General features: G+C 40.4%; 2 protein-coding genes across 3 annotated transcripts; one reads left to right on the forward strand and one right to left on the reverse strand.

Annotated features, from left to right (window-relative positions):
- Positions 1-9648: 9648 nt before the first annotated feature.
- Positions 9649-13838, forward strand: LOC122396129 (transmembrane protein 164). Of its 2 annotated transcripts, XR_006259015.1 has the most exons (6): positions 9649-10150; positions 10225-10341; positions 10414-10492; positions 10788-10888; positions 10955-11521; positions 12997-13838. XR_006259015.1 is itself a non-coding variant. In XM_043394266.1 (5 exons), exons 1-5 carry the CDS (start codon positions 9833-9835, stop codon positions 11237-11239), a joined length of 900 nt encoding a protein of 299 aa, XP_043250201.1. In that variant the 5' UTR covers positions 9649-9832; the 3' UTR covers positions 11240-12126. The 2 variants fall into 2 exon arrangements, 1 of the variants encoding a protein (XP_043250201.1); XM_043394266.1 differs by lacking the exon at positions 12997-13838 and having other exon boundaries at positions 10955-12126.
- Positions 13839-16406: 2568 nt separating this feature from the next.
- Positions 16407-18191, reverse strand: LOC122396136 (F-box/SPRY domain-containing protein 1). The gene is made up of 4 exons (XM_043394281.1): positions 17804-18191; positions 17339-17612; positions 17169-17259; positions 16407-16919 (listed from the first exon to the last, which is right to left on the reverse strand). Exons 1-4 carry the CDS (start codon positions 18106-18108, stop codon positions 16825-16827), a joined length of 765 nt encoding a protein of 254 aa, XP_043250216.1. The 5' UTR covers positions 18109-18191; the 3' UTR covers positions 16407-16824.
- Positions 18192-18416: the final 225 nt, after the last annotated feature.

The raw sequence follows: 18416 nt of genomic DNA on the forward strand, positions 1-18416 counted from the left end.
GGCATGTCAAACGAAACATTGAACCATGCCACCGCGGACCCCCCTCAAATTAGCGGCAATGCTCGCCGGTAGGTCTCGTTGTGGACATGCGATCATTGGGACAAGTACTACGCGGTCGGGGTACGTTGAACCTCGAAACGGTCGCAAGGAACAATTTTAGATTCAAGGAATCACCGTCTAGTCAGGAATATTAGGGACAATGAATCATCGAGGACAAGTGTATTGAGATCAACGAGTGAAACGTGAATTTACCGAAGACCAATGGTCAGAACCATCGCCAACAAATACCAGTCGTACTCTTGACAAGAATAAGTCGTCCAAATTAGCTTCGTTCGCGAGCAATTGGACTCCCCAAAAAGGGTATTTGACGAGAAATCAGCCTAGCCGCAGACATTTTGCACAAAGGATCGGAACACCACGTGGTGGTTTCTCGAGTCCGTTCGTCTTGGAAGCTGGTAACCGATAGTGGAACCCTTCAACCTGGCCGTATTACGTTTATCTAATTGCGCCCGGAGTAAATACCCGGCCGCAAAACTGTATCCAAGCCCAGCGCAAGAGAGCGGTGTGTCGAACCGATGATTATCCCAGCTTCCAGAGGGCCGCAGCGCGCGTTACATTGTTATTATAATGAAACAAGGATAAATACAAGCCGCCGGTACACGTGATCGGTGCAATTACCTTCTTATGATGATTTTCGTGGCGGTGGAACCGGGGTAGGGGCGCGGAGGGGGACCGGGGGCAGCAGCGGCAGCCGCGCCAATTCGCTCGGCCCCGAAGAAATTATCAGAAATTATGAGCGAAGAAATTGGTAGTCTAGCCCGTGGTTGATTGACAGCCGGTCTGCCGGGCAACTCTCCAACCCCTCCCCCCTGCCGTTTCACTCTGCTCCTCTTCCTCGTATTCTACCTTTCACGGCACCGGTACTACGCAGACATCTTTCCCGATTGTCCCTCGAGACGTGCCGATCATCCTCTATGATCGCGAACCCTCTCCTTGCCCCTCACGCGGAGCGGCATTTTTTGTTTTACCCTCCACTTCGTCCTTTTTCCTAACTGCTCGTTCCAATGCCGTGGAAATTCGACTGCGGCTTGGTAATCGGGCACAGAATTACAGCCCCAAAGACCGTTACGAATCTTCTTCATCTTCTTTGGCGTATCGCCAACGTTAAAATTATGGAATGCACTGTAGAGAGGCGACGGTTGTTGTTTTGCGGTGTCAAGTCTAGCCTAACAGCAGTTAAAATCAAGACGGTGTCGTTTAATCGTGGAACAACGGGTCCAGGAATTCTTGCAGCCGAAGAATGGACGCGGGTATTAAGCGCGAAAGAAATTTTAATGCGGCTAATCGATTCGCTGAAAACGCCGACGCGGCGACTCTTTTTTTCTCTATTCTCTCAATCATTTTTTTCCATAGTCCGCTGCTGTGTTACACGAGCGCGGAAGAGACCGAACGAAAAGAAGCTCAACGATCGTGCACGCGATGCGCATAATTTCGATAATCAGGACTTTATTTCATACACATCGTGCCTTTAATTGTTGTTTATTATTCTGGCACGAGATTTCACGGCGATACAGGGACTTCAATGCTTCTGGCGTCGGCCTGTTTGCATTAATTCGCGAAATGCAAGCCGATGCGGTTCCATCGGAACGCCTCTCTTAATTTCGTCATTTTCTTTTCCTACTGGGTTCGTGTTTGCTGCATATTATTCCCTCCAGCGTCCATTTTTCACTCTGGACGCAGGAAACAGGTTTTATATAAAGAGTTAATTCTCCATATAAGATGAAGAATTTCCTATTTCATAATTTAGCTTCAGCGATTTAGAATTCCGTTAAGCAATATTTCTATAAGTTACTTATGTAAGTCGAACTGCATTCGAAACATATCGCGAAACGCAATTGCAGATGTCAGAATTAGACCTTCGGAGCAAGGATTAAGAGATTCATAAACAAGATGTGCAAAAAATTAGCTGACTTTGCCATGGCGTCGAGGCACGGACAAGATGGCCGGCAGTCTGCAACGCGCTTCGCTGGTTGCAATAATTAAAGCATTCGCTCTTGACGCAATAGTTCTCGTCCGCCTCGTTTCTTTTCCTTTTCCCAACATGCCGATCGACGAACGTTCGTAATTTATTTTTCATCGGTGACTCGAAGAGTTGGCATTTCTCAGAAGCAATTGGGTATATCAGTTGCGCCACGTTCTTTCGTAACCTGTGCACTTCGGGGCAGCGTTTCTAGTCACGAATCCTTCTATTTGCCCTGTACTCCTTCCAAGTCGCTTGTAATTAGAGTTAGGAGCTTAAAATTTCCACGTTTCTTGCTCTACCCGATCTCGTTAGACACTTATAGCGACACAAAGACCGTCTCCACAGAAATTAGGCTGAATCCTTCATCCCTCTTAACCTATCCGGTTCAAATTGTATATTCCAGCGTCTTGCAATCGTCGGGAGCAAAGAGGTTAACTGAAGGCCCGATCGATGCCCGGGTTCAATTAGATTTCGGCCGGGTCCAGAAACGAAGCTGACCTGGACGATTAACTCGAGCTTCCACGGAATGGTACATGGGACCATGGATTCGTAGTAACGCTTTAACAGGCCAATTTCACGTTATAAAGCCGGGGACGCTGGTGTAATGCCGCCTTCGCTTCCTTCCAGGGAACTTGGTCGGTTTTTGATCTTCCTGGGGCCAACGAAGCGACCGCGCCGCTCGGTTTGCTCCGCGCGGCCTACGGCGTTTATTAGGGGCCCCAGGATTTTCGTCTGACCCATCGTTTCATCCCTGACAAGGAAATCACTTTCAACGTCCGGGCTAATTTACCAACCATCGATCGGGCCCCGATACAAATTTCTCTCGTACGGGATGCTATAATCGCGGCAACGATTGCTACGCCGGGATCCACCGTCCATCCGCGCGGAGTCTTGGGCAATTTAAAATACATCAAACCTACGGTGTTTGGAATATAGTACGCCATCTTCATGCAGTCCATATTTGCCATAGTCATGAATCAGAGAATCGAATTTTGTATGAAAACACTATTGCTTTACTAGAATATGTGCGACGGCAAGGTTCAGAGCAACCCCTTTAAAAAGTGTTTCCTTCTTCTCTCTTTTCTTGTATCACAAACCTGATGATCGGAATTCTCGACAATGTTTATGATTTCAATTTAGTAACTGAACAATTCTTTGTGGAGTTCTGACCATCGAGTTCTTGCATACCTCTGATCCACGTTACTCGACAATGGCGTTGCTGGAAACTTGAATTATTTATCGAGCCTCGAATTTAAATTGGAAAATGACTCGAATGTGTCCATCCCTGTCGAGGACAAGGAGGATGATCGTTCCAGTGGTTTCTTTGACGCGGTGCGCTCCTACTGGTAGACGATGCCGCGCGAATGTGCGGATACGCGCGCCAGCGGGTCTCGGGGAACAGTAATGGCCGCCGCGAGCCGGACGGACCGAGGCGGCGGCGAACCGGAGGAATTGCAGAGCGGAGGTGCGATAATGAGTAAATTGCTCTCGAGTACGCCGAGTTATGCCCGGGATGAAAGGACCTGAGAGTAAAGTGGTCTCAAGGCCACTTCGGTAGCGTTTGCACGATTCTATGCCGATTTTCTGTATTCTCGGAACCGAGCAGATAGGAACACGGCTTATTCGCGTTATCTCGCTTCCTGTGAGAGATCATCAGTTCAAATTGCACGTGGAAATCCATCATGGCGGCGTGTCTAATTACCGCTCCATCCGAGAGGTTCTCTCTGCGGTTCCTCTGGTTCGAACGTTTCCTCGACTTCCAAGTGAGCGTTTACCAAACAAACTTGGGTGGAATTTTTCCAAGAAACGAACCATAGTTTGGTTCATTAACACCAAGATAACCAAAATATTAAAATATTTGCATAGCTTTGTCGTTAACTCGCGATTGAACTAACAACTGTTTTTGAAGGCGTATCAATTTGAAATGAAAGGATACGAAGAATATTGTTATAAGGAATTATAGAACTACAAATTCATCTTCAACAAAAGATAAAGTTGATGGTTTTAGACATATTGTGTGTAACGAAAATAAATATTTACGAGTTATGAAGCACTGTTCTAGAATATAGACGTTCGTGTTTGCTGCGTTTCGGATGTTGTTAGACAAGTTCCCGACGGCCACCGAGTTACGCCCTCGAAATATTACGCCTCATTGACGCCGACAGCAGCAAACCTAACATTCTTGATGAATTTTTACTAGGATATTCTCTAAAATCTACTATAAATTTACAAAACTCTCCGCATACTGTACCATAGAAATTTGCATTAAATATTCAAGTCATTCAATACTCCATCAGCTTTCCAAGTAATCTTCCATCGTAAATAAAACTATCACACAATTTGAAAATTTGAAATTTATACCGTCCGAAGGATGTTCTATATTCAACATTGCTTACAAAAAAATTGTTATGTTGAATATGTAGTACATCAACGTGGAAACGACTTGTTCTCGTGCTCTTCAGTCTTAACGCAACGAGAAAGTTATTCATTGTCTAGGAAACGAAATAAAGCGAAAAAAAAGACGAAAATATTACACAAGTTTCTCCGCATAAGTGCACGCGTTAATAATTACGATTAATCCGTTAATTAACAGCAAGTTCTTTTAATAGCCTGGAAAACGTTGCAACGTTTAATGACTACTGTCACGGATGTCACGCTGCCCTAGTTCTCAAACAATTCGCTAACTCCGCAATTGTTATACATATAGCTTCCTTTTAACCATGGCTACCGGACTACAAATCTAAACTAATTCATCGAGTACAAAGAAAAACAGAATCAAACGATATTCTTCGCAAAATAACAATGATTTTAATACTCTCGGGGATCTTCGTTTGATGAGGTTTGTGAAAAATATCAACGGTAGTGCAAAATAAAATGGTCGAAGCGATGGCGAAGAGCAATTCACACTATCCAATTGCAGCTCGTTGTAATGACACCTTTGAAAAATGTTTCGCCGAACGGTTGCCTGATTGACAGTTCCGGTTCCTTTTTATAATTCTTCCAATTTCGTATTCCTTCGGTGCATCAAAACGAAGAAAAAGACTTTGCCATTCACGACGTGTCAATCTCCCCGGTCCCGAGTTTCTTTCCTCGAGCAACAAAAAATTATTCTTCACGTGCTTCGAGTTATTTGGTACTCGGTAAATATAATTGAATTAATCATTACAATGCATACATAAATTTTAGCAATAACGATGATAGTTATCGGCTTATTTACAAACACATTTGAAATGATTTAAGAATAAATATAGAACGTAACGTTAAACGATTTTGGTCGTCGTACGAGTTCCGTTTAATCGTCGTCCAACGACGCCATAGTGGCGCGGGCCAGACGCCCCGGGACTCATCGTTCGCTTCCGAATTTTTTTTCCACGCAATTTTCCCCTCCGATTTCTAATGAATAAAAGATCGTGGATCGAAGCGGTTCGGTTGGACGGTCGAAAATCATCGACCGCCATCGAAAATTATTCCTTCAAGAATGCCGGTAGCCGCGGAGGCCATCACGCTAGCCAGAAGGAATACGTTTATTCCCCATCGTCGGACGGCTGGGGGATCGGGCCTCCTAGACCCGTCCTGGACAGGCAATTATTCGAAAATTACTCGAGCCTATCCACTTTCTTGGGATTTGTTTCGAAACGAAAGTTATTCTACACGCGAGCCCCATCATCGCTCACCACCGGGCAATCCCTGATAACCGATCGGACAACGATGGTATTCGCTTCTTTATTCATTTACTTATTTTGTTCGCTAAACGATCTTCCTGGGACGAGCAGTCGTTGCAAGATTGAAACCGATAGTCAGGAAAATAGAAATTCTCGAGGATTTCGAAAGTTTCGACGTTACGTTCGAGCCTATGGGGCCTCAAGAACTCTCATGAAACAGCAATTATAACCAGGCGGTAATCCATTTATTCATATTTCCCCGTGAAACGCGCGAGCCATCTAAACGAGCAGTCTTCCTCGTTGTCCAGCGCGTGATCCATTGGGTTCCGCTTTCACGCAACCGCGTTTTCCCGCTCTTTTCTTCCTCCGTTCGCGTTATCCGAGCAAACTATCTATGTCCATTTCCACGGATCAAGATTAGCCACTGTCTAAACCGCGGTTTTAGCGAAACGATTTCACCTGGTGCAATTTAACGGGAACGTAACGCGATAGCGGACGTGCTTAAATCGTGATAATGAGGCCGGCACGTATGTCGCAAGTGTATAAAGTTAACACCGCTTAATAATATACGCGGCGTCGCTGTGATCCCTCGCTATCGATAACCGTCAGCCCAGTTAATGCCACTTTGAAGGTATCGATAACGTAACAACTGCGTATTCCCACGAACACGAACAAACGCTGCAAAAAAAAAAAAGAATTTTATCACACTCGGTCGTCACGTGTCCTGTTCTGTCCGTGTCCTGTCCACCGTTGCACGGAAATTGCACGCACGTAGTTCGCGGCGGTAACGAGACACCGGCTGCTGTTTATTGCCCACCATAGTACTGAAATACAGCCTCGTAACGGGAAATCTGTCTAACGATCGAGCCTTCCAATGCCTCGAGTTCCGCTAACTACCACCGACGTCTCTTCCGCCTTCGGGAAGAATCCGTGCGACATTTATAGGCGTTCGATGAAGGCATTAGCGAACAAGAATCCCGTTTCGGTGTCCTAGAAACGTCGAGCAAATAATTATCTGGCAAGATGGTTCACCTAATATCGTCGTCCATCTTGAGATTAGATGACCAATTAATATCAAACTTTGCTACCATTGGCAAAGAAACGACGCTTCCAAGGTACCACTCATTGTCCCGGTTCTCATCGTCGAATAAGTGGTTGCGTAAAGCGTTAATTCAATTCGTTCGTTAACTCCGCGAGAAATAATCGGTTGCGAACGAATTTAGTCACGATACGACGGTCGCGGTAAAATCCCACCGATCGTCGATCGTCGAAGACGAAACAACCAGAAGCAACCTGATTGGCAACGAACCCCATGCTTCGACACGAGCAGGTTGGGACAACACCTCTAGGAAGGAGAAAATCGCGGAGAAGCGGGTGCAGTTAGTGGATGGTTGCGGCCTGGTGAATGGTGGTTCCCGACGGATCGGGACTGGTTTGAATGGAAAAAAAGGCCAGAAACATGGGGGAAAAAATCGAGAAAACGGAGGAATGCACGCAACCAAGATGGCGCCGCATTGTGTGCACTCTAGATAGACAGGGACGGAAGCACGAAACAGGAATGGAAGCCGCGGGAGAATGGGGATAATTGCGTTGGAAATGCAGCAAGGCTCCTCCCCTTATTCAAACCTAAAGGCTGCAACTGCAAGTGCCAAGCTGCTCACTTTACGGCGCCCACACATGACACGTTCGACCACTGGTGACGCGAATACCCCGATACATCGACGATCCGTGCTCCGCCTTTGCATCGACACGCGTGCATTTGCTTGAACGGCGATCAAGGGACTGCTGGAAAATCTGACCAACCCTTATACATTGATCAGTTTCATGGTATTGCCCCTTGTTCAACGTAATCGCTTTTTAAAAGTGTAATACTCCGATAGCAAGATCATTTATCTCCGTTCTAATAAGGAGCAAGTGATTATTAAAAAACATTTAATGTTTCTAACGTACCGGCTGGTTATTTGTATTCCCCAATTTAATTAACCGTTACCGCGCACTGTTTTATCTGAACCAAATCGATTAATTCTTCAGATATTATCAGTGATTTATTCTTAGTCGGATAGTTTTCTACTGACTCATGAATCTAATTAATAGTAACTGTAAGCGCAAGCTTTATCGGTTGCGCGATCTTCCTCCCTCGAGGATACTCCACTAACATTCCAGGTAGCCACACGACATCTACGAGCTAACGTGTTTATCAACCGAGTGATTTGCCAGTCATTAAAAACGTCGAGTGGCTTCTTTGCTAAAAGCACAGGCGAACATACGACGTAAGTAATCACCACTTTGCAACTCGAGAACATAGCAGCCCTCAGCCTATCTTTTAATCCGTGCCCGATTATAAATGTAAATGTTGGTATTTATTAATAGAAATAGTACTGCTTTCCTTTATCCAACGTATAACATTCAATAAACACTACTTTTTTTCTTAAATCCGTAGTCCTAAGGTTGCTACTTGCCAAACTCTAGTGGTGATTCCCTGAGTTATTGTCCCATGTACATAAAGGGATGTAGTGAATCGGTATGGCCACGTGTTCTTAATATTCATCAGTTAATAATGTAATTTGTTTTATTAAGAGTCAATCTCTTTCAAACTGATTCGCTTATTCTTTCTTTAAAATAATTTTCATACCACTGAAGATAACCAAAAAAAAATGAAATATGAAAACGTTCTGAATATATTTAGAATGAAACGATTGTTTGAATCGATTAAATAATTAAGTTTGTTCATTTCACAAGCAATGTATAACCTTAATCGACAAATAATAATATGATGCTTTGATTGATAATGCATTTATAAAGAAATGAATTGCTACAGCCATCTAGCATAGAACTCACCGAACTGCAGGAATTACCAACTGAAGCAAATGTAAGTAACCGCTTTACGGGGTTAAGGAACAACTTTTCCAATATTCTTAGAATTTCAAAATAATCTACCAAAATACGCGTTGTTTGTAAAAAATAACTCGGTATGACAGATTAGACCATGAAAGTCCACAAGAGGAAAGGTCTACTCGTATACCTCGTCTGTGATTTTAGCGTTCTCTTCACATGGATGGCGGTCAGTTGAGAAACTATTCACTGAATTAGTATTGATAGGCAAACAGCTGTAGTTTTGCGTAAATCCATGTGAATTGACTATGGAAGGGATTAAAATTCATTTCTGAATCTGTTGGTAACGTCGCGAATGACACGAAAATGGTAATGGGGTTTCGAGACCCCATAAAAATGGGCCGAAAAAATACATTGGGTGAAATATCTACTCGTATACCTCGTCTTCTCTGACAATACTCTAGAATCTTTGATGACTCAATGAGAATCAAAACTAACCTAGCAAAGAAGCTCTATATCTATACGATGTTGATTTATGATGACCTATGCAAAGCGGATCGCAGCCAATTTGCTAATATTATTTAGTTTTTAATTAATAACATTACCCAGCTAAGAGTGATACGATTATTAAGTAAACGCTAAATAATATTACCCAGGTCTCACCACGTGGAGGTTGCTGCGAGTGGAGATCCAAAGGGAGATAAATGGAATCCAAGTTCCATCGATCTCGCTTTCGCAATTTTACAATCTGAATGACTAAACTAAGAAGATAGAAGGAACCAAAGTCTCTTCGATCTTCTAGTTTCGTTCTGCCAAGTAATTATTTGGTATAAACGACAGATGAAGGTAAATTATGGGAGATGCGATGCTGAACCGTACAGTGGATCTTGGGATCGAAGCAAGAAACGAAAGAACGCGTGAACGATAAGCTAAGTTAATATTTACTTTGTATCGCTGCCTTAAAAATAAATTTAGATAAAACTAGGTTCACCAACTAATGATCTTAAAACTAACTAACCCATGACTAGAAACTATATCTAACCTAAATACACTAGGACGCATAGGGAGTTTTTCTTCGTAAGTGGCTTGGCGCCACACTCGGCTCACTTTCGTTGTAAATAGATTATCGGTCCAAACATTAAATTTTTTATTTAATAAATATGTATCATTACTGTTTGAGAATAAATTCAGAGGAGTCGTAGAAGTTTAAAAGTTCTAAATTAATCGTTATAAGTAATGTGAATGTTAAACGGAGTTTAAACCAAAGATTATAATAGTTTTCTTCGTTGTAATTGTACAAGCATAATTGTCAACGATGTTCGAATGGGCATATGACGGTGTTAATGCCTCTATACCGCGTAACTCAGGACCAGAATGTGCTTACTACTTGAGCCCAAAACGAAGGATAATCGAAACATCGCTGGTATCTATATTCATAATAAGCCTCCTCGTTTGGGGTTACAAACGAATTAGATTACCACCTCGGGTATCGTACGTAGATCATGATCGCGTTGGCAGAAGAGTATTGTTGATTATTATGTCACTAGTATTGGGAATGGAATTAGGTTTTAAACTTACCAGCAGAACAGTTGTATATATTTTTAATCCCTGTCACATAATAACAGCAGTGCAGGTACATTTGTTAGATACAAGTTCTTTAACAGACATACCCAATTATTTATCATCACCGCTTTTTCTGTGACACAGTTGTACTTGCTGGCTGCTGAACCCAGTCCAACAGTAACAGCAATCTTTAGGATACATTTAAATTTCATGAATGGACCAGTTTTAGCATATTTATTCCCAGAGATTGAGTCTAGAAATGTAAGTTACTGTTGGTCGTCGATAAGAAACTGTTTCAATGGCGTGCATTCACATTTGGATAAATTGTTCCAGATATTCGCTGACAAAGCTCTATACTACATTCAGCATGGCTTGATGATAGTAATCCCATATTATTTGCTGAGACTTGGAGGTAGTTATAATCATCTTTAAATGACATTTTGATTTCTTCTAAGTTATTGTAATTCAGGCATGTTCATAACAAAGCCCAATCCATTAGACTTTGCAGTCTGCATGACCTCTCCAATTCATTCACTTTTTTGTTATATGTATTAAAACATAACCTCTCCGCCATTAGTGTTACCCGATATGCACCACAAGTCCGGCCCCCTCCCCTCCTTGTTCTGTTCGATCATTTTTTTCATATCGTTCGTATTTTTCGAAATATTTGCTCTCGGATATTATTTCTGTCGTGTTTGTACATATAGGTGTTTATAATATCGAGCCTCTATCGGACATGAGCTGGTGCATTTTCAGTTATGGACTGAATTTAGTGTATCATTTCTGGATTCTTCAAGCTATTGCTTGGGTATGTTGCATATTATCGTGTCACGATCCGTTATATTTAATCGTAACACGATATTTTATCTCGCAGCCCATACAAGTGAATCTTAGTCACATGTTGTGCGCGGCTGTTCTGGATCCATTCGCAGGACAAAATTATCGACTGTGGACGATAGTCCATCAAGGACTACTATGCCCGATATTATGCAAGTCGCTGTGCTACGCATCCGATTTCTTTCTAACAAGGTTCCTACCGACCAAAGTAAAACCCTCGCTCGAGTGTATACTTCCGAAAAAGAAAAGTAAATACGAATGTAACGAGAAATTACGCGAAGATACAAACGTCTCAGGGAACGGACACACGCGCGTGAACTAAGTCCAATATACCTCGTAATACAATGCTAACCTCTATGAACACTTTGCTGCAATTAAGTAAGTACTTAACAGTTAAGGGGGGGAAAACAAACGTGTTTATATGTTAATAACTGTACGAACGCAAGACATCTTGTGTTTGTATTTGCGTCTGTAATTGAACAGATGCCACCTCTCGGGCAAGGCTGTTGAACTAACTCCCCGCCATCGCAATACTGCTCCTACTACCGGTCTAACAGGCCACGAGTTTGGCAGCCCTGCTGTAAGAAATGCAGGTTTCTTTCAGGTGAATAATATTCGTAATTTATTTTTTACACTGTACCCTCGGGTATGGTGGACAAGAACCGTGTAGGGCAAATCGTAGTAGTAAGTAGGGATTTATAAATTGCAAACGAATGGTAATAATTACGAGAAAACGTCGAGACTTGCTCCTGCTAATGAAAAATGCCCAGCAAGTCTCAAACCGTTGCTTTGTTAGACGTTTTACACTGCGAGACACTGGCAATCTTGTGAAACAAATTCCTAACGCGTTTATTACTAGATATACACGGGACAGTCTCCTACTTAAAAGCAACACCTTTTGTCACTGTTTCTATCAAAGGTGTCAAAAAACCGCGGTAGAAATAGTGTTAACGGTACAGCACCAGAACAAATGAAATTATTTTTTTTATTGTCTTTTTAATCGTTACTTCCTCAGTTCTTATTGAAATTAGGACTGGGACTATCCGAATATCCGTATGGATTTACATAATTAGAGTCCTTAACAGTTCTAATTGAAACACTACATCTTCATTCCAATTCAGGTGTGTTTACTTAGCTAGTTTAGGTGGGCGGGAATACTTATTTCGTTTAAGTATAATTAAAACTTGTGCTAATTTCCATTGCACGTGTGTAGGAATTTTCTACAAACGTGATCTTGTTCCTACAGATAATATTTTTTGTTTGTTAAGTAATACTCATTATGTATAAGTACGTCATGTGTACATCTATGTAAATGCTTCTCACGCTTGTATGTGCATATACAATTATCGTGAAGCTTAGTTTGTCCGAATACAATAACAATATATATTTTCGACAAATTTTTTAATTATTAGCAAGTAGCGTTGAATGTGATACGTAAAGATCAACTGTATTTGAATGTGATATAGATTAAACTACGAATAAGTTGATAAGGAGAAGGTCGAAGACACGAAATCACATCACTTTATTCGTTTTTGAAATTATGTAAGATTGTGTCAACAGTGTGCACATAACGAGATACTTATTATCGCGGTTACGTAATACATTCTGCATAGTTGATGGTTGAGAAACGATTAAAATAATTCATGAAATTACGCCGATCGGTTTCACACTGACTGCCAGAAATTTAATTCGATGAAATATATATTTTTTTACATCGAGAAAATAATGAAAGTAAGACAAATTAATATGCTACTCGACAGACTAAAAAAACGGGTTTCAAACGCGTGTTTCCTATTCTAAAAATTATACAAATATACTGTTTCTATAGAATAATGCAAAACGTAAAGAAAAATCAAGAAATTCTTGCTTCACAATTTCTGGTTTAATCTCAACTTACTCACATTTTATGTAACGTGAATTTTACTTGTATTTAAAAGAAGATTTATATTTTTATAACTATTATTGCATTCGGGGATGTTCCAGAAATACTTTATTCAGATTTTCGAGCTGTAATTGTGCGCACTTTTTACACAACAGTTGTTTCCTATCGATAAACTAACATTCAAGACCTTATTGCAGTACAATCGATGAGAGTAATCAATGCGAGTGCAAAAAGACGTAAAGAAGAGATCAACATTGTTCGCGTCGAGTACGCAATTGTAAAGGCCTCAAAAAAAGTTTAACTTAGAACCTCAATAGAGCACGATAGCAAATTCTTTTTTTTTTACCACTGATTGTTTTCCATTGCACATAGAATAACAGCTATGCAAACAAAACTGTGTAACAGGATATTCTCGATCCATGTACTCGGATGATATTAAAAGTATACTCAAATTTGAACGAATTGTATAGCGGACGTTGTGCTATAATGTATTATAAGTGTTTCAGACCACTGTCTTATGGCAGACTTAGCAAATTAACACACATTATACGTACTGTGTACAAAAAGGATTGTGTGCGTTTGTGTATACTTGACTTTTTAGGGTTGTAGTAGTGTTATCTTGCCAGAAATATCCAAAGAGATTCGTTTTGCAATAATGAAACCAAACTCCAGACTTATTTAATTTTATGAAAATTCAAAATCAAATTTATATGTTCTTGTCTCTTTATTGGTCGTTTACTGTCACATATAGAAAGTTACTTTCGTAGTGTCCAGTTTATATGTTCGATTTCGAATCTACGATCTGATAATGAAATATTCGTCAGATCGTCGTGATTTCGAATCGTTCCTGATTTAGAATTTGCGTGGTAGTGGAGGGATTGTTTGACGAGGCGTATAACAGATCGCGATTGTTATATTTTTCTAAGCTGCAAGGAGTACTGTTTCCATAGTGGTAGAACAAAGGTGCAACTTTGGAAGCATAAGATGCGAATTGTATGTCGAACGCAGGTGCAAGACGGGAAAATATTTGTAACTTAATATTCACGTGTAAATAAACAGTCGATGAAAACCCGTTGTTATCTTGCCCCTTATCCAGATACAAACCAATGGAACAAACGCCCAGTGGTATGCAACAATACAAACATTAAAGCATTAAAATAAAATAATTTATTTACAGAGCGATGTACACTTCTTTCTTTAAAACAGTCGTAGTTCTGATATACGTGCGAGTATACCGGTGTTCCATGCTTAATCGTATCCCGACTAACTCGACGTTCCCCTAAACGTTTTGTACAGAATGGTTTCGCAGGTGGTACCATGATCACCTATATGCGCGTTCAAACAACGTGTATTTACAAAATTATGCGTTAACCACCGATGGTTCGAATTGTTTTGCATGTACGTTCTACGTTTCCATGCACGACGGGTCGACGTTGATTACATTGTAATACTTAATTGCTATATCATCGTGATTCTTAAGAAAGAATCTTAATGAAGCACCACTGTACTCCACGTGCAATCATTGCTAGTTCGTACACGAAATAAGTCCACGGGCACGACACGTTTGTTTATGCGCGTATCCGCGCCTAAGTTTTCCACAGAGCACTGGCTCGTTTTCGTGGTCAATCGAAAAAGGTATAAATTCTAAATCAGTCCGCGACCCGTAATATTTTCTATCCACGTAGATGATTCGTCCATTCGACACGCATGAAACAAGGCTTTATTCATTTTACTCTTCGTAACGTTCTTGATCGCTATGTACACGATTCTGTACAAAAGTTTGTGGAAGTACGCCAACGTGCGAAGGCTACACTTAACGAACACAACGACGATGACGAATATGTACATTATAAACGATTGCATTTATCCGTATCTACTGTCCGTTCATCGGACTCGAGCCATCAGATATAAACAAGAAACAAAGGACGGCAATAAAGATCGAACAGAGACAACCGATGCCTGTCAGCCAATAGCAGCATTTCTTCTGTTTACATCTGATGAACGGACAATGGATCTTTCATGATTCACCTTACCGATAACATCGTTATCCATAGGTACAGACTTCGCGGGATATGATGTACAATTTTAAAGATCTCCTTACGATACGAAACGCATTCAATGAATTAAAAAGTTGTTCGCGTTAAATATGATCCGTTGTGCAAGTACCACAATAGTGGCCGCCCATACTTTGCACCACGATATTAAATACTTAATTCTTCTTGTAAACGGAATCCAACCCCTTACACTCGGAGACTCTGTTCGCCTACCAACACTTATTCGCCTAAATCGAGTAATACGTCGAGTAAAAATATCGTGTAACATGTGTTCCTATCTATAAAACCCTAGGTGATCCTCGTATCAATTTTTGTTGTAAACTTTATTTGTTAGATGGCTGTAAAGGGTTGAAAAATCGTGCAATAGTAATTTGTTTTTAAATTTGGGACAGCCGAGTGTAAAGGGTTGACGGAGAAAGCTATATTACACGATAATGCAACTAAAACGAGAACAAACTCTTGACATCGTGTAGATGACGTTTCACAGGTACTAGTTTCATTCTACCATCGTCTACTTGCTCTTTCGATACGCTTCGAAAAATAATGCGAGCAAAATCAATTCTATTTGAAAAGAAACACGAACAGTCGTAATAATCATTATACGAATTGATTCGAGTTTTCGTCGCAATTTACAATTGGAGAAGTTCCTTTATACAATTGGAAAAAAAAACGAAACACAGCTATGAACACTTTAAGTGGAACACCCTGTATACTGTTTCATGAAATGTTACTCTTCATCCGTTCAACGATTTCGCTACTTAGAAATAGGATTTAATCTAGGACGTGTATAAATACCTATAATAAATTAAAGAAAAAAAAAAAGAAGCGTAATTGGGTTTTGTAAAAATGGGGTTCAGTCCTCTTTTCTCAGAGATTCCTTCTTCAACAGATCTGACAATGATAAAAATAAGCAAACACCTACACAGATATTGTACATAAAATGAGCACACTAGTAAAATACGACGAATCACAGATACTCCCTTTATAATTACCACGAAATTATGCGAACTAAATGGGAATAATAAAAATGAGTTTAATATTAATGGCAGACTCGTTGATGTTCGTCAAAATAATCTATGCGCCACGTGTGACTATCTTGTAAACAAGTTGGAATTGCCACATCTTTGGTAGATGATTTATACACACAAAGCATGTATTTATACAAGGACTCGACTATCAATACTGTATGGAAGAGTAAAGAATCGGACAATCCTTATTTCTATGTACATGCACGTTAACTTAAAGTAAAGCTACATGACTCGGAGAAGCGTCGAAATGAAAGTAATCTGACACGCGTTCGTACGGACGCGGAGGAACTTTATCGTAAAAATTATCTAACCGAAAACTTTTTACACAATTATCCTGAAACCAGTAATACGCCACTCAACTCTTTTTGTACAAAGGTACTTTCGATCGTGAAATACAAATGGAAAAATTGGTAATTATGCACTTTACCGGCGCCATTTTCGATTTCAACGGCCTTGCAGCGCGTCCGAAGGAAAATAACAGTTAAATGGCGATAGATATTGTTTGTTTCGTCGCATTCAACTACCATTCTCCTCTAAAATGCATCGAGGCTGCTGAAATCGATCGCGGCGTCGGTGGAGCTCGTAATAACCGAAAAAATTTCGTATCAAACATACAGATCTTTCTCGATGCTAGCTAGTAGAAGATGCACAATTTTAAGTGAAATTTATTCGTGCTCTGCTGTTGAGTAACTTACAACTGTTCACACTGTATAAAGCCCTATTACGGATTTATCAGTTTAAATGGAATGCTAATACTATTTACAATGTATTGACTGAATGAACAGGCACACATCCTTTGTAAAGAGTATCATACAGTTCATTAGTGCGCGCTAGTTCTACTTCATAGTAGACATTCTGGTACAATGCAGAGAATCTGCATTGAGATTTCATTGTACATTCCTGAACAAACCTTCAAAAACACATCTCTACTGGAAGTAAAGTGTTAGCCATCTAGAGGAGGTCCTAAGTACACCATAGATACCTCTGTGTTTCCATATACAGCGGATACGGATGGATATAATCTTTTGTCTGGCAACCCTATGTGTTCAATTTTGTCATTAACATCGTCGAAATATTAGCTTTACGTTTACAAAGAAAAAAATAAAGCTGTAGTTTTAAAGTCTGTTACTTTGTAGGTTTTGTACGTTTAAACAAATATTTTAAATTATCATAACATATTCTGATGCTAAAATTTCAATTAAAAATTCGTAGCTACCATTTAACTTAAAGCTTTACTATAGCTGAATTATTTAAAACTAAAATGTACCAAATATTGAAATACAATACCTCTAAATGCCACTCCCAAAAATTCGTAATTTTTTTCAAAAGATAATGTGTTATCATCACAATCTAATATTACCCTAATTCTTTCCCCAACCTGTTAATTATAAAATTTTTACACCTTAAGGTACATTTTCCACAATATTCTGCGCATTCCTTTTGAGAATATAACATACCTGGTACTTGGGGGCATTATTAAGTAATGGATAACTCCCTTGCACATCTCCATTGTGTAATAGGTGATTGTCCACTAGATTCCATCCCCACGAATGCTCATTAGAACCCAGCAACGCTACATACCCATGGCATAACAATGGCGCTTCCTTGGTTGCTATTCCTATAACTGCTACTGTACCCAGAGGTCCTTCCCAAATGACTTCCCAGGCATGACGACCATGTCGGAAACCAATTTTACCTCTACAGGCATCTGTACTTTGTGCAACAGGATTTCTGTCACCAAATATGTAAGTATTAAATCATCAGTTACCAATATAGAGAAATTATTTCGTTCATCTCTCGCTATTTGATTATGATACCGTCGTAACTAAGTAATAATCACACGCAGTATCAGGTTTATTTACATCGTTTGACAAGAGTACACAAGAATCGACGCTCGTTAAAAATTGAATTTAGAAACCTACCTGTGCAGGGTGAATCCGTTGGGTTTAATGTAAATGTTTCGGGAACGATCACGAGGGTTCCATGCGTGATAAAACGCACGCAGTTTAGATTTGTAGGTGGGCACCGATGACAATAAATCGGAACTAAGGGCCTCCTGGGCCAACTTTCGTATGCAGTGCATCCTCCACGCCCCATTATTCTCGTAGTTCAAGAATTTGTTCCATCGTTTGCACACCATCGAGCAGTTCCTCAACGTGTTTAGATCTAAATAAGAAAAAATCACTTCTAAAACTAGATCAGATGCTCGGAGTGCTATATCGCCCATTTTGCCGGTTCTGACCAAGTAAACGAGCAAAACATACACACACACACGAACACACACAAACACTGCACGATGTCAATGGGCGACATCAATTCGTTCCATTTGAGGGGAGTACGGCATTGTAAACGCTTCCCCTTTTGGCCGTACCAACATCTTTTAGTTACCGCGCGAAACTGCTAGATAATGTTACTATTTAAGTTAATATCGTCTATTATTCCTCGTATTTATTCAAGTGATAGTGTAAACAATAAAAATATTCGACAATTCAATTAATTGTATAATTGTTTGACAAAATGTAAAGATAGGAAGTG

Source organism: Colletes gigas, unplaced genomic scaffold (assembly GCF_013123115.1).
Source record: "Colletes gigas isolate AHSC1104 unplaced genomic scaffold, ASM1312311v1 Colletes_gigas_Sc00007, whole genome shotgun sequence".
Taxonomy (NCBI): Eukaryota; Metazoa; Arthropoda; class Insecta; order Hymenoptera; family Colletidae; genus Colletes; species Colletes gigas.

Coding starts and splice junctions, on each gene's coding strand:
- LOC122396129 (XM_043394266.1), top strand. CDS start 9,833: ATGTTCGAATGGGCATATGACGGTGTTAATGCCTCTATACCGCGTAAC. Junction 10,342..10,413: donor CAGAGATTGAGTCTAGAAAT/GTAAGTTACTGT, acceptor AAATTGTTCCAG/ATATTCGCTGACAAAGCTCT. Junction 10,889..10,954: donor TTCTTCAAGCTATTGCTTGG/GTATGTTGCATA, acceptor TTTATCTCGCAG/CCCATACAAGTGAATCTTAG.
- LOC122396136 (XM_043394281.1), bottom strand. CDS start 18,108: ATGGGCGATATAGCACTCCGAGCATCTGATCTAGTTTTAGAAGTGATT. Junction 17,613..17,803: donor AACGGATTCACCCTGCACAG/GTAGGTTTCTAA, acceptor ATTTGGTGACAG/AAATCCTGTTGCACAAAGTA. Junction 17,260..17,338: donor ATAATGCCCCCAAGTACCAG/GTATGTTATATT, acceptor TATAATTAACAG/GTTGGGGAAAGAATTAGGGT.